General features: G+C 42.9%; 1 protein-coding gene across 1 annotated transcript; it reads right to left on the bottom strand.

The window, feature by feature from the left end:
• Positions 1-4026: 4026 nt before the first annotated feature.
• Positions 4027-6536, bottom strand: LOC130247902 (uncharacterized). The gene is made up of 6 exons (XM_056481406.1): positions 6354-6536; positions 6138-6273; positions 5750-6068; positions 5483-5609; positions 5255-5311; positions 4027-4091 (listed from the first exon to the last, which is right to left on the bottom strand). Exons 1-6 carry the CDS (start codon positions 6514-6516, stop codon positions 4027-4029), a joined length of 867 nt encoding a protein of 288 aa, XP_056337381.1. The 5' UTR covers positions 6517-6536.
• Between the last annotated feature and the right edge of the window lie 10559 nt (positions 6537-17095).

Below are 17095 nucleotides of genomic sequence, written 5' to 3'. Positions count from 1 at the left end.
CCGAGTTTGCTGAGCTGATCATCGTCCACCGTCACTCTCTGCTGCACACGCTGGTACAGTTTAGTGATATGCTGCTTCAGCGGTGACCCTTTAGCTTTTCCTCCAACACCAGGATGAAGCCACAGCTGTTTGACCAGGCAGTACATCAGCCGGTTCTTTCTGGAGTCCACCAAGTGTGCGGCTGAGTAACGCTTGCTGAACTTGAGCTTCTGCACCAGGGACGCCTCAGTCGGATCTCCACTGGTGCGGCCAAACAGAGCATTGCCCCAGCGTGCAGAGTAGAGGCTGTCGAATTGTTGGATGCTGCGGTCATGGAGGTCAAGCTTGTTTCAGGCGCTGATGACCTTTTGCCTGGTCAACTCATTTAAGGCAAGTTTTCCTTCCTCCAGGGCGATCTCAACAAGGACTTTACACAGATCCTCTACGTGCTGGTACCCAGGCAGATGATTGGGACCGCACACGTCCTCCACACAGGGGTCAAATTCAGCAGCCACTGCCTGATCGGTGAGGCACAGACGGTTCCTCAGAGGAGTCAGGCTGTCCCTCTCGTGGTCTGAGGAGTAGCCCACATCATCCTCTTCCTCTTCCTCTGCCACCCCAGCAGGAACATCTTCATCCTCATCCTCATCTGCCTGAAGTGTCTCTCTAGTCTGAGCGTAATGATCAGGGGCACTGAAGGGCTCTGAGGACTGGGAAAACAGGTACTCCAGACCAATGCGCTCATCACCAGCAGGAACTGGAGGCCTGTAGTTTGCCTCCTCCACCTCCCCAAACAGCTCCTGGCACCTTTGGTTTAGGCGATGGACCAGAGGAGACATGTACACCATATGTTTCCTCCCTTTCCGCCCTTGGACGCTGGCTGACTCCCTGTTAGAGTTCCAGCGTGCGATGCCAGCCAGCAGATAGACTTGAAACGGGACGGCAGCACAGTGGGGTCCCGGGATCATGTCAGGCAGAAAGGAATGAAAGCCCTCCAGACTGTTGCTTCCTCTCACCGTACTGTACCGCGCAAGACGAACACCGTTACGGGTCACATACTTGGTGATGGTGTACATGTTCCTCCCTGGTGGATCCTGGATGCATTCAAGGTGCTTCTGCTGGTTCTCCCAGACGTGGTCGATGGCTGCAGAGTCCTTAAACAGATGCACCTGGTTCTCATCCATCCCTGCGGCTCCCTTCAGGAGATCAATGGCGCACTGCACGCGCGCACATGTTTCCTGGGCACCAACTGTGATCCTCCTGACATAATGGCTGAGGTCATATTTACTGACACGCAGCTCGATGATCTGGCTGTCAGCCAGGGAGGCATAGTTGGTTGGGTGACCGGCACGTATCGCCTGTACCAGAAGAGCCATGTCGTCTTTGTTGTAGGCAAAGACGGCAGCAGAGAGGGCAGACTTGAACAGGGCATACTTTGGATGATGATCTGTCCGAAGAGCTGCATCGAATCGATGGATCCAATGAAAGATGTCCAGCCGTACCAACATACCCCTGTCCGTCCAGTCACTGAAGAGCTGCTCAACTGAGGACACGGCGTGGACGCGACAGCAGCCACGATCCACATACATGAGCTCGGGCGGTGCCTCATCAGCTCTCCTGTACCTCTCCATGAGGCCTTCAGCCATCGGCCTCATCTTCTCCAATGACTCCTCACAGGTGAGAACAGATATAAGGATCTGCCCCTGCTCGTTGGCCACATTGGTACACCACTCTGCAGTGCCTTTTCCATCGCCGGAGAGTTTCTTGCAGATCTGATAACAAATGCAACACAAATAGATTCAAACATTTGTATTTTGTAGTTTTTTTTTTCTGCACCAGATCAAGAAAGTAAGAGTCACTAATATTCAGATATGAATTAATAATGTGTTTTTGCATTACAGCTCATTAGATTTCGGATGCAGAGCATGCAGGAGGAAACCTGAAGTGAAGAAAACGACACACGAAGACGTAGGTAAGTATGAATAATAATCAGGTGCGTGTGATGGTGACAAACACGATTTTAAAGCACCAGTAACCCATATTAGTTATTAATTTATTGATAATTATTTATTATTAAACAATTAATAATACTTTACTCATCAGTTGTCGTTAATAATTAAAATGTCCCATGATGCAAAAGTGGACAATAATATTTTAAGGATAAAATCTCTCTGATAAAGGATTTCCTGAAAGAACAACAGTAAAAAGGTTTTGCAATACGTTTACAAACTGACTTATTTTCCATTGTGTTAAATTTACCTTCTTGGTGGAGTCGTACTTCAGGACTTTGCCAAATGTGGACATAATCTGAGTACGGTAGTCCTCGATGTTATCTGCCTCTGAAATAAGAAACGCCTTTCTCATCAGTCTGGCAGATGGCGGCTCTCTCCGTGCTGGTGGTCGCTGGAACTGCTGGCACAAACTCCCTAAAAGCAGAGAAAACGGACACTTTGCTACTTAATCTTTGAATAAATGCTCAAAAGGTTAGGAATTTAAAATGTCAGAAACCTGTAACCATTGACTTCCATAGTATCTGTCTGTTTTTTTACAATGGATTACAATGGTTACAGGATTTCGGCTTTCTTCAGAATATCTTCTTTTGTGTTTAACAAGTTTAAAACTACTCACTTCTGGGTGAACTATCCCTTTAAGAAAACAATTAACTCTGACTTACGAGTGATCTTCCCAGGTTTGTTGTACTGGCTGAGAAGAGTGGTGTACATGTCCTTTCTCTGCAGATAGTCCTCGCAGTGGCTCTCCTGCACCTGTCTCCAAACCTTTACCATGGTGTTTCCCTCAGTGCGATCCCTCATCAGGCGGATCACCTGCTTGTCCACGCCACGCCTAGAATCATAGGAGCAACACAATCATTAGATGATGGTAAATCTTAACTTTTTTTAAGACTCTGCATAATTTCACAATGATTTGTATTCTGCTAGAGACTCACCGTAGCGTCAAGACAGCAGGAAACACCGCTCTGTGAGCTGAACTGAGCTGGTTAAGGATGCACTGATCCCATGACAGGAAACGACCAATAGTATGCTCTTCCGACTCCTTTGCAGCCTTTCTACAGGCGTTGCATGCCAGGACCTCAGTCAGCATGGAGTACCAGCCAGACATGTGGCAGATCTGTCTTACCGTGGATGAATACCCACAACGGTAGAGAAAAGCCTTCTGATTGGTGCGTGCTGGGCAGTCAGACCTTGGGCACCGAAGACTGTAACGCCACACACCGACTGGTCTCCAGAAAAAAAACGAGCTGCGAAAAAAGGAGTCTGCTGAGGGGACTTTTCCTTCCACCACTCCAGGAGATTCTAGAGGGTGAAACCACATCCGGTCATTCTTCAGGACTTTCCTCCACTTTCTGTTTCCATGTTTGTCTTTATAAGACATGGCCCTCTGAAAGAGTCCCCTTTCAGCATCCTCCTTAAGCCACAGTATGTCTCCACTGGGCAGCCCATGAAGACCAAACTCCCACATCTTGTGCCAACCCTCAAATGACACCTGGTAATTAGAATAACCGAGACAAAACTGTGTTAAAATCAATTAAAGTTTTAGTATTAAAGTATACATTTTTCTTATCTTCACAACCACAGAGTTCTTTGACAGTTACCTCAGAATGTGCTGGGTCACTGTGTGTTGACCCACCAGATGACCTTCTAGGTTGAACGTCAGAAGCTGACACAGAAGCTGATGCAGGAGCCGATGAAGAAGCCGAGGCAGGAACTGACAAGGCTGATGCAGGAGCCGATGAAGAAGCCGAGGCAGGAACTGACAAGGCTGATGCAGGAGCCGATGAAGAAGCCGAGGCAGGAACTGATGAGGCTGATACAGGAGCCGATGAAGAAGCCAAGGCAGGAACTGACGAGGCTGATGCAGGAGCCGATGAAGAAGAAAAGAGAGGAACTGATGAGGCTAATACAGGAGCCGATGAAGAAGCCAAGGCAGGAACTGATGAGGCTGATGCAGGAGCCTCCAATAAAGAAGTTGACACAGGAGCCTTCAACAAAGTAAGTATAATAGGTAAAACCTTTTTCATTGACATAATCATACGTTTTGCACAGCCTCCCCATCTTTGCTCACAAAACTGTATTCAGGAGTATATGCACCACCTAATTGTGATGTACAAACGATGAACTTACAGCAGACAGTGGAGAGTCTGAGTGGGGCTTCTGTGAAAGATCTTCACAGGAACGTTTTCTTCTCTTTGCTTCCCCGGCTCCTAAATGAGCACAGTTGTGATTATCAGAACACAGTGTCTTAGTGTGACGACTTTTATTTATTAATGCATACAGTGCAAGCCGGAATTATAAGCCCCCCTGTTAAATTTGAGTTTATTTTTCACAATTTATGTGTAATGGAGAGAGGACTTGTTCAGGCACATTTCTAAACATAATAGTTCTAATAACTAATTTCTCATAATTTATCTTTGCCATGATGACAGTATATAATATTGGGTCACACTTTACAATAAGGTTTCATTAGATAATGTATTTACTAACATGTACTAATTATGAACAATGCTTGTACATTTTTCAATCATAGTTAAACATGTACTAATGCTTTTTTAATATAATATTTAATGCTTAGTTGCTGGACTGTGAGTTGGGATGGATGACTGTAACACGAACAAATACTGTATTAAGTGTATTGTTCATTGCTTGTTTATGGTGGTAAATGCTTTGACATTAACTAATACAAACTTATTGTAAAGTGTCACCCTTTAGGGTAACACTTTAGAGTAATAGCTCATTAGTTAATATTAGTTAATGCATTTACTAACATGAACAAGAAATTTAATACATTAATTACAGTATTAATTTATCTTTGTTAACGATTTCATGTTATTTAAGTTAAATAACGTTAGTTCATTAATACACTGTGCATTAAGTAATGTCAACATTAATGTTGCATTAATGCAAATAATAATGCATTAATGTTGAACTGTAATTAATAAATGCTGCACAAGATTGGCGACACTTAGTGTTAGTAAACTGATTAACTAAAGGACTATTATACTGAAGTGTTACCATATTCAGCCTGAGAAAGTAAAGGCTTAACTAGGTTAACACTGTTTGTTCTGTAGCCAATAGAAAAACATAAATAATAAAACAAATAAAACTTTCTTCAGAAGATAATATACTATCCTAAGTACTGTGAACATGTCCTTGCTCCATTACCTTAAATAAATATTTCACAGGAGGGCCCTCAACTGTACTTCATGCTACAACAGTATGAATAAATGTTAATAAGTGACATTCATTATGTGATATACCTTGTCTTTCAGAGGAGCTGAGTGGTTTCTTCGGCAGACCGCCTTTGTCCTCCACTGCTAAAGAAAGAAAAAAACACACAAGATGGGCAAAAGTCAGTGTCAAAGCAGCAAGAAGACAATCTCATCAGCTCAGTGTTTTGATTTTGTGTGTCATTGATTTATTTATTAATAAAAGATTTATGCTATGCTACATGAACAGTTAGAGACAATAATTAAAGGGATATACACCTTGTGCTTCAAAAGCACTGAGGGCTTCCACCAGTAGCGCATCATCCGCCCATCCACCATCACCTCTAGATCCCGACGAGCTGGAGCTGGCCGCCGCTGCAGGAAGAGGCCTGTCTTCTGGGGGTTTCTGTGAGTTACAGGTTGTAGTTTGCATGAAATGTTGCCAGCATGATAGATATTTTTTTTAATAAAGTCACATTTAAAAGAAATAAATAAAGCCTACCTCTTTGTTGAGAATGTACTGCCGGAACCGCTTCAGTGTCTGACGCTGATGTCCTCCTCCTTCATCGTCAGCCACTGCCGCACAGAGCAGAACGCCTCCTGTGCCATCTTCTTTTCTTGGGCACTGCCAGCTTGTGGATCAGCCTGCAGGGTCTTGTGCAGGCTGTACCACTGCCACATCTCCAGGAACGTGAAAGATCTGAAGCGGCCCTGACCGTAGATGGCCCTGTCGACGTTGACCTCGAGGTGGCAGGAAACCTGTGGAAACAGTTGCACATACTGTAACAGAAGATCCTTTATATACTCACCTGGGCCCTCTTTTCTTCCTTGATGGCGACGCTCCTTGATGTGTATATCCAGCACACTGAAATTTCAAAAAGATAAATTAATTTGTGTAAAAACAGCTTATGCAAATGTATAGCAACATACTTACTATTTAATGTAGCCAACGTCGTTCTCCACCAGCCATTTAAAACTTTGGCCATTGTATTTGCCAAAGTTTAAAATGAGCTGGCCGAGATACTGGACCTCCGATGGCGCACAAGTAATGTGCTGGCATCTTTTTTTAGCTAAGACATAAAAATAACATTAATACAAACAACACTCTGCAGTGTACGCATATGACAGAAACACACAAATAAGATATTACCTTCCTCACAAGCAGTTTTTTTGTCCTGGCTAGTGTTCCGCTCGAAGCACCTGTTGCGAGAGGCCAGGGTCTTGGCGTCCTTCGATGCTTTAAGAAAGCACTGTTGTCTGTCCTGTGGCACACTGGTGTCAACGATGCTCAGGGTGGGCAACAGTGGATCCATGTCTAATTCACCTGTAAGAAGTATTCTTATAATCATCACAAATATAGAGAGGGAATATGGTCTTAGCTCTGAGCTCATGATAAAAGTATTAAAAAGACATTTTGTGTGTTAAGTCTTTTTTTCCATTTTTACATGTTTGATAATTAACAAATCAATCAAATATCATCAAAAGAAGTTATCTGACAATGGTTAACAATGCTGACAGAGATGATGCATTTGACAGTGGCAATGAAAACATGAATTTTCATATCAATTGCTCTTACACATTATTTTCAAATGCTTACAGTTGTATATTGTGTTTCTTAGGGGGCAGCTATCAAAATCAACCTCCATATGGCTGATATAAGGTAAGGTAAAATGCATTCTAAGCATGTTAAATACATACTATCATTAATATGATATCATTTACACATATAATACTTGAAATAACATAACAAATCATATTTAATGTATGCACATTTTCATTTTAAAGCTTATAGCAGTAATTGCTGAATATGTTTTTGTCCCAGGCCTTAAGAATCAGTGATATATTATTCAGTCTATGGCAATAACGATTTTACTATATTCTTATGATCACAAATACAGGTATTGATCATATGTTTTGTCCCAGTTAAGATCTTAAGATGTTCTTAGATGTTACAACTAATGATAATAATCGCCATGGTAACATATATTGCTATATATAAAGGGATATTTATTTATTAGCATGTTTGTTGCTATATTTTAATGAAACAACTGTTTACTATGTATACGGAGCTATCAAACCGACGCGAGCGCCGAAAATAATACAAAAGCTAAACTTTTTCAGATTTTGTGCAGCCAAATATGCATTTAAGTAATATCACAGTATAAAAACAACTTACCTCACGAAATATCTAGGACAGGTGAACTTTCTGACGGCACAGCGTCACCAGCACAGACCAAACACTGCACAAAGAGTGAGAGATTTCAAACATGATGTGATCTTAGCATTATTATAACAATAAAAATAGCTTACCACACAAAATCTCTGAAATGGGTGAACGTCTGACGGCGCAGCGTCACACACACAGACAAAATACTGCACACACAGTAAAATATATCAAACGTGATGTGAGCAAAACATACAGTTTATCAGAACAGGATAAAAATAACCTACCTCTATAAATCACCACGACAGGTGTACTTTCTGACGGCGCAGCCTCACGAACAGACAAAATGCTGCATGGAGTGAAATATTTTAAACGTGATGTGTCCAAAACATACTGTGCATCAATATAACCATTTAAAAATAACTTATCACACAAAATCTCTACGACAGGTGTACTTTTTGAAGGCGCAGCCTCACGAATACTGCACGAAGAGTGAGATATTTCAAACGTGCCGTGACCAAAACATACTGTGCATCAATATAACAGTATAAAAATAACTTACCACACGAAATCACTTCAGCATATGAATTTATCTGGACAGCAGATGAACTCTCTGACCCGATAAACTGTGAGCATCCAGAGTGAGAGAAACTTTAGAAAATTCTCAGCGCTGATTGGCCGTGATTTTAAACTTAAGACAATGCAGCCCTCCGATTGGCCCAGGGCCTAATCAAACTTTACACAATCGCGGCTTTTCATTGGACGAGAGTCTAAAGTCTATAGTTGACATTGCACGTTCCTTGGGCAGACGTCTGCGAATTCCCCAAATGTGGGAATCTCGACTGCATAATTTCTGGTAGCGGGGGACTGCGTTCGCGCTCTCCCCTGAGCACAGAGGTTCAAGATAGAGTTCATGCGGTAGTTCCAGACATGGCAGGGGCAGCGCTGCTCTTTTCTCGTTCAGTTTTCCAGTCAAGGAACACGCGTTAAGAGAGCCCCCGGTGGCTATTGTCCGGCAACCAGAGACATCTTCACAGTCAGCCACCTGTGGTTTCCTGTCTCAGGGATGTAAGCTGGTTGCAGCGGGAGGTTGTTTAGTCAACGCTTCCGCTTTTGTTCGTGAAGTTCTCTTCCGGAACGTTTGTAGATCCCGCGTTGTTCTTCAAGCCATGTCATTTGAGCGCTGTGCTGACAGTCTGACGTAAGAAAATGGAACAGAACATATAATAGGCAAGAGTGCAAAGCACGGAGCTCTAGGCAAAGACGGCCCGAACCGCAGCAAAGCAGGAGGCCGACCTGTCAAAATCGACCAACTCAACAACTAACCAGAGAAAAGGAAGGCATCTGTAGAGAAAGAAAGCAGGCAGCGGAAAAGAAAGAACGAACCGAAAACACACTCCCCTCCCCTTATAGTGTCTGCTATTCCCAAATCGAGTGCGTCCCACGGAAACCATGCATTGGCAGTCCCAACTGATGACAAAACACAAAGCCAACATTTGGTGGAAGCTCACGTTCTTTATCGGTTGCCACAGTTACTAGCAAGTGGTTTGCAGGCACAGGCACAGGCACGTCTGCTGCAAGTACAGCGCCGTCAGGAGACTGGGGTTGCTGGCCCATTCCCCATGCTCGGTGGCTGGGCATCACCGTCAGGAAAGATGGCCGATAGAAAACGGCTGCGCCATTTGCTCCATCCAGCAACTCATGGATGACGTGTCAAGAAGGAGCGGTAGGTGGGCGGCGGGCTGGTGTGTACTGTGCGAGTTGCCGTAGGACGTAGATTGCGTGTCAAAGTTGAGGAAGGCGGGTTGTTTGAAGAGCAGGTAATATTTAGTGTTGGATTATGGAAGAAGACTCGGGAGGGTCAATGATGGATGAAAATTCACAGTTTTGGGATATATGTCACAGAGAAAGTTTAACAAAACGAAAAAATTCAGGATCTGCCAAAGAATTGGAGGATAGCGAGGATACGATGATGGCGGCTCAAACTGTGAGTAAAAAGAAAAAGAAAAAGAAAAGAGAAAACTTGAATATCACAGGGGAAGGAAATTATACAAAGGAAGAAATAAACAAAACATTATATAAAGTAATCATGACGTTCGAAAAGTCCTCAGGCAAACATATGAATCCGATAGGATTAACCAAGGAAATAAACAAAATGATTGGTGCTGTAAACATGGCTCAGTGTTTAGGACAGGGAAGAGTCTTAATAACAGTGAAAGATGTAGCACAGCGGAACAAATTGATGAGAGTCAAAGAGCTAAATGGAGAAAGGGTTTCAGTCAAGGAGATTGGCATATCTAGTACAACTAAAGGTGTTATATATGGAATCCCGACTGAGATATCAATGGAAGAGGTTTTAGAAAATATAAAAGGAGGAAAAGTAGTGAATGCAAAAAGATTGATGGCAAACAAGGAGGGTCAGAGACAAGTTAGCATGTCAGTATTACTTACTTTTGAAGGGAGACTTCCAGATAAAGTGCAAATGGGATTTATAAGCTATACAGTACGAGAGTTTGTCCCGAAACCATTAAGATGTTATAAATGCCAACGTATGGGACACGTTGCTGCGATATGTAGGGGTAAGTTGAGATGCCCAAAATGTGGAGAGGAACATGAATATGAAAAATGTCCAGGCAACACTGTAATGAAATGTTGCAATTGTGGAGGCCCGCACAGTGCAGCGTATGGAGGATGCGAAGTGCAAATAAAAGCACGAGAAGTACAAAAATATAAAGTTGAAAATAAAGTAACATATGCAGAAGCAGTAAAGGCCTGTGGAAATAGTGATAACAAACATAAAGAGATAATGAACAAATATAGACAAGAAAGCAATAAGATGACAGACCAGAACAAATCAAACTCTTGGGAAAGACCAGATGAAAGAGAACAGGGAATAGAAACAAGCAGAGATAAACATCAATGCTGCAATAATGAAAACACACTAGTAATGACAAAGGAAAACTTCTTGGTCTTTATTATCAAGATAGTTAATGTCACTGCTATGATGTCAAGCAGGACAGCTAAGATTAAAGTAATTCTGGAAGCAGCGTCAGAATTCCTAGGGATATCTGGACTGTCAGTAGAAAAGGTGTATGATATCTTGACCAAATCATCAAATGATGCTACTCAGATATCTGATTAGTTTGATGGTGATATGTGTTCTGCAATGGAATGCAAGAAGTCTCACAGCAAATGGACAAGAGTTAAAGAAATTCATTTCAAAATTAAAACACAAACCTAGTATAATATGTATTCAGGAGTCATGGCTTAAACCAAATTTGCAATTTAATATAAATGGTTATAGTTCTGTCAGGAAAGACAGGAAGGAAACGCAAGGTGGAGGAGTAGTAACATTTATAGAAGAAGGGATAACATATAGAATAATTTCAGATGTAACAGAATTGGAATGGGTTGGTATAGAGTGAAGGATAGCATTTTTTTTTTATTGTTAGATTTTGCTAAACATTTACTAATAAATGCAGACATAAAGGATTTCTTCCTTTAAAGGTTAGCTGCTTTATTAGGTGCACAAAGTATAGAGAAATGTTAACGGATGCTAGCACATCCTGTTGTTGGGTGGAGAGTGACAAGATGTATGAGCTGTGTGTACGTGCTCTGAAACATCTGCCTTAAAAGGTGAACTGTTAAGAGAAGATACATAGATACTAGGAAGAGGAATATCTGGTTGCTGAATGGTCAAACTCCATATAAGGTTAGAGAGTGTGTGAGAGACAGTATAAAAGCCTGAATACAGGAAGCTCATTTGCCATTATATCCCTTCTGCGCAGAACATGTATTCTCTAACTTCTTGCATTCAAAATAAAACTTCTTAATTTTCAACTCAGATCTCCGTCAATTTTTGAACATGCAATGGACCATTTGAGTCCTACAATTGGTGACCCGACGACGTGATTGACTGGAGATTGTCAAATAGATGGACGTTTGTTTCTGAAGCCAAAACCAGAGAGGCCTCTCTATACAAAGGTAAGCAGAAACCTTTTACTTAAATTCTGCTATTGAATAATCTAAACGAACGGTTTTTGGCATCAGTAAATACAGTGTTCATGTATTTGATGACATTTTGACATGCAAGAAATTATAAAATACGTAAATTAAACTAATTTGAAATTGTGAATGAATATAGATGAATGAGTTGTGAGAGAAAGAATATAGAGAATTAGAGTAGATCACTAGGATCTAGGGGAAGTCCTTTTCTCTAAGGAGGCACTTAGGGTAGACTTTTAGAGTCTAAAGAGAAGTCCTTTTCCCTAAAAAGGCAAAACTAGTTGAAGAAATTTTGTCTTGACGAAGACAATTGACTCTTCAACAATCAGGATGGATAGTGTATGTAAAAGGCCTACATCTATCTAACGGAGAAGTCCTTTTTCCTGAGAAGGCAAAAAACTTGAAGATCCCTCTGGTCTTGACGAGGACTTGATATCTTCAAGACATTTCTCAAGGATAGCAGGTTTAGTGAATTGAGAAATAGGGAGAGTGTAGGGATTAAATAACATTAAAAAAAATGGAACGAGAATTTGATAGAGAACGTGAGGAATATGATTGTCCTCCTTTAAGACAACAATGGGATAAAATGGTAGATATCTTATTGGCACAAACTGATCAAAAAGATAGGAAAAACGGATAAAAGAACTGGGAGAATGTACGCGCGAAATGATTAAACATTATAGTACTGATTGTATGGACAAAAAGGGGTCTCTGTTTCAGAAAGTGGGAATAAAAGAGAAAAGAGCACAAGAAGCTGTTTTCAGACACAGAAAAGAGGAAGTAAGGCTGTTACACAAGCGACCCCATGCAAAGAAAGAAGATGTTCTAGAGTTACACTTGCAGCAACTGTGTTGAAATCAAAGAAAAGGGAAGTGAACAGCAAAGAAGCTGAAGCTAAACTGAGTAAAAAACAGGAAGCTGAGGCTGAGACTAAGACTGATCAGATAGCAACGCCCACTGCCCCACCATACAGAGATTATACCAAGATCACTCCAAAACCTAACTAAAACCCAACTATAAGACAGCAGTTGAAGCAGTTAGTGGTCAATAGAGAACATGAAATTTAAACATTGGGATGGTAAAAATGGAGCAGCATACATAAATAGATACTTTCAAAGACTGAGAAGAAGCATGCGATGAAAACCAAATGTCTAACTCTGTTACTAATAGAATTTTCAGGGCAGCAGTGTTACAAGGAGCTCCTGCTGGTGTGACCCAGCCCATGGAACAGTCTCCTGAGGTACCAGGCAGTGATGATACTAAATGCAAAGGTATGCAGTAGATTTCATAGACAAAGCAGTAGAGAGAGCGGACAAAGAAGGAAGTGAGTTGTTAAAGCTGAAAAAAAAAGAATTTTGAAACTGTAGCTTGAGAAAAGGAAGTTAGCTAAAAACAGACGCTTAAGCAACAGATTAGCAGTTGCTAGAGAGGGCCTAAATGCCTCCCCACTTCCTGAAACAGACAACCTAATCACACTGTCTACAGATTGTAGCTGCCACAGAGCAGATGATAGAACTCTGAAAGCAGGCTTTGCTGTGGTTAAATTACAGAATGATCAATTGGTCACCATACAATCTGGAGTCCCTAATTGGCAAACAATCTGCACAAAAAAGCAGAACTATTGGCCCTAATCAATGCATTGAGACACTCAAAAGGACAGTCTGTCAACTACTCTGATTCTGCATATGCAGTGTCCACAGCCCACGTGGAGCTGCCTGTGTGGATCAGATGTGGATTCACAACTTCTTCTGGCCGGCCTATTACTCATGAGAAAGAAGCAAGAGAGCTCTCTGAAGCCATAATGTTGTTAAACAAAGTGGCTATTATTAAGTGCACTGGTCATTCTCAAGGAACTGACCTAATATCAAAAGGGAATGAAGCAGCAGACTTGGCGGCAAAACGTGCCACAGACTACCTACAGGGTCAGTTTGTGGTGACTTCTGAGCCAGACGTGACATCCCTCCTACCAGAATTCTCGAGAGAATTCATATCTGAGCAGCAAGACATGGCTGCTCCTGAAGAAAAGTCTGTGTGGAAAAACAAAGGGGCAATCAGACACGAGGATGGGCTTTGAACAGTACCTGATGGTAGAGCTTTGCTCCCAGCGTCACTAGTCCCAAGCGTGTTGAAAGAAGCCCACACACATGCACACTGTAGTGATAAGCAAATGACACGAGCATTGCAATCATGGTGGCATCCTTTTATGCCACACCTAATTTCTGGGTACATAAAGACATGTGACATCTGTCAGATGCACAATGTCAAACCAACTATGAAACCATCTCAGGGATCGTTCCCATTGGCAAATGGCCCTGGAGATGAAGTTATAATTGATTTCACTGACATGATTGAAAAGGTAAATGGTAAACGATACTTGCTTGTTAAGATTGATGCATATACTGGATGGCCAGAGGCCTTCCCGGTGGGCAAGGAAGACAGCACTGCTGTCATTAAATGTCTGATAAACCATTACATCCAACGTCATGGTTTTCCAAGCTGAGTAAGATCTGACAACGGCTCACACTTTAAAAATGAACATTTGGCTGATGTGGAAAAGGCATTGGGTTTAGTACACCATTTCGGGGCAGTCTATCACCCACAGTCACAAGGTAAGGTTGAGCGGTTGCATCTAACATTGAAAAACAAATTGGCTAAAATCTGTGCACAGACTAAATTGACATGGTTGGCTGCTCTTCCACTGGCTTTGATGTCAGTAAGGAGCTCTGTGAGTAGGGCAACAGGATACACGCCCTTTGAACTGTTGACTGCTCGCCAATTTCCTGGCCCACTGACCCCACTACAATTGGAACCAGTACAACCGTTATCACACAAAATTTACTATGACAAATTGACTGCTCTAATTGAATCTTTTGACAAAATGTTACCAACTGATTTTAGGGGACACGAATATCCAGCACCCCTACCTGACCAAACTTGGGACTGAGTGATATTGAGAATCTACAGGTGTAAATGGAAAGAGCCTCGCTGGTCTGCTCCAATTAAGTAATGTCCAGCGGACCCACAGTCCAGATAATTAAATGACACCAGAGTGGACCTTGCTTCGCAGGTCCAAGAGAGGGAGGATACCACAGGAGATGCAGGAGGGAGTGAGGGTACCACAAAAGGAGGTGACACACAAACACGTACACACAATAACAATTTTCATCCATCACAAAGTAACCTACAAACTTTGCAGGTGGTCCACAAAACTGGGGATTTATTCACAGCCATAAAGGAGAAGCTATAGCCCATTGTGTCAGTGCAGACTGTGTATTTGGAGCGGGGATAGCGAAAAATTCTGAGAAAGATATGGGGTTGACAAGGTAAAGGCCCAGAGAAAAACGAAAGGTGACTGTGCTATAACTCACGAGGCAGACATAATAGTTTGCCACCTGATCACAAAAACACATGCTAGAGACCTATCCACATATGAGGACTTTGAGAGCAGTCTAATCTGCATGAGAACGTGGTGTGACAAATTACACATCACCAGATTGTCAATACCCCGACTGGGGTGTGGTTTGGACAAGTTGGAATTCTATAGAGTTCTCCACATTATTGAAAAGACGTTTAAAGGCCAGAATATAACTATTTCAGTTTATACGTTAGAATAAGTTTACTGTGCTTGCTATTTTTATTGTAGCTTTGATATTGATTATATATTATTTGCTGTTAACACAATAACACTGTGAAAAATAAGATAAAGGGAGGATCAGAATTGAATAATAAGGAAAACCAGCATCAATAAAACATGAGGGTCAAGCTGTGGGAAAACTGGAAACTACTGGGGATAGTGGGGATATTAACAATGATAATAGTGGGGACAATTCTAGGAGTAGGAAAAAGTCAGAACAGGAATGAAACCTCAACTGTAAAACCAACGAGAGTAAAAGATCCCTAGGGGAAGAAAACAGGTGTTCCAAGTATTATGGAGGGCTGTCCATTGAATATGTAAAGGGAGAGACAACATCTTACACATTTGATCTATGTCAGGTAATTGACTGTGGGGGACACAATAGTTTGTGGCGAGGATATGACATATATGTTTGTTTTGATCAGACTATGAATGCATGGTGTAACACGATGGGTAAGGCAGATCATAAGTGGTGTAGAGGGTGGGATCAAGTAGTGGGGTACACAGGGAAATGGACGCCAAACCCAACATGGTTAGGGAATTTTAAAAACGAGTGGAGAAAACTGAAAATACAAAGGGATTACAGTCCTACCCAGAACCCTATAACTATGTCCATAAGGGAGTGGACAGGATACCCCTTAGATGAGACAAGGGAAACTAGGCTGTTCGTGGAAATTTTTGAATGGAAATAAGTTGCCAGATGACGCATAGTTGGTTCGAGGGATCGTACTCATTATTTGGACGCCACGAACCACTTAAGTGAATGACTACTTGTCACTTTTACTAAAACGGAGGTAAGGCCACCAAATCGGCCCTAGGCTCCGAACGGACGCCTTCGGGGGTGTCCAAGCTCTTCGTGGGTCACTCCCGAAGCCCCCCCCATCCCCCCAAATGCCTAGTCGTCCCCCTGACCACCTTTTTGTCCACAAAGTGCCTAAATGTCCCCCTGAGCTCCTATCGACACCCCTTCACCCTCTTCGTCGCCCGCAGACTGCCTATTGATCCCCCTGACCACCTATTCACCACCCTCCTCTTCCTCACTGTCCGCTGAGAGCCTATTGATCCCCCTGACTGCCTATTCTTCACCTTCCTCTTCCTCACTGCCCGCAGAGTGCCTATTGGTCCCCCTGACTGCCTATTGTCCAAAAAGTGCCTATTGGTCCCCCTGACTGCCTATTGTCCAAAAAGTGCCTATTGGTCCCCCTGACTGCCTATTGTGCAAAAACTGACCTTTGACCCCCAAAATGCCCGCCGATCCCCCGACTGTCTGTTTTTTTTACCCTCTTCTCCCTCATTCTCCGTAGAGTGCCTTTAATGACCCTAAACACCTATTTTTCATCATCGTGCACAAAGAGACCGTCGTGCCCGGGAACCGCCTGGACATGCCCGCCAGGTGCCCTCTGTGCTAACGAGCACTCGTTTTTGGTCACTGGAAAAAAATTGTTTCCAAGATGCCATAGAAAGGCCGCAGTAGTCTTCTCGACCCCCAGAGAGTACCGAAACTTCAAGTCTGGGGCCGAACGGTCCCTTAGGGGCCAAACGGCTGGACGTCCCACGTGCAACTTATCCCATTCATTTTCATAGGTGTTTCGTGGACGGCGCCCGATTGGCCCCAAACTGACATATATGTTGCGTCACGGGGCCCCAGGGCCGCCACCAAAGTTCCACGGTCGCAGGGGCCAATTTGCTCAAAAAAGCCCCCCATGACCGCGAACCACCTACGGAGTTTACATTGAATAAGTTGCACGTGGGACGATGGCTTCCGAGAGGTCAAAAGGTCGCAGGACCCCCAAATTTGGCACAGAGTACCGCCGCCAGCCCCCCAGCCAGGCCCCCAAGTTCCGTGGCCCTAGCTGCTTTCTGAACATTTTAGGCCTGGCCAACAAAACCACCCTTTCAGGCCTCATCCCATAGAGCTCTATGTGAGACAGAGGGACATACGAAAAATCCATAAAAATTTTCAGGGTGTCCCTCGAGCTAGCCCTCTCGGTATGCGCCAGAGGGCTTTGTGACGCAACTTTGTGCGAAATTTGGGGCCCCTCGGGTCCCCGGTGGCCGAACGGCGGCCGCTGACACGTGTAACTTATTC

Source organism: Danio aesculapii, chromosome 20 (assembly GCF_903798145.1).
Source record: "Danio aesculapii chromosome 20, fDanAes4.1, whole genome shotgun sequence".
In the NCBI taxonomy this organism is placed as follows: Eukaryota; Metazoa; Chordata; class Actinopteri; order Cypriniformes; family Danionidae; genus Danio; species Danio aesculapii.
This window is presented reverse-complemented; position numbering and strand designations above follow the sequence as displayed.

Coding starts and splice junctions, on each gene's coding strand:
- LOC130247902 (XM_056481406.1), bottom strand. CDS start 6,516: ATGGATCCACTGTTGCCCACCCTGAGCATCGTTGACACCAGTGTGCCA. Junction 6,274..6,353: donor AAAAACTGCTTGTGAGGAAG/GTAATATCTTAT, acceptor TTTATGTCTTAG/CTAAAAAAAGATGCCAGCAC. Junction 5,610..5,749: donor TGAAGGAGGAGGACATCAGC/GTCAGACACTGA, acceptor TGTAACTCACAG/AAACCCCCAGAAGACAGGCC.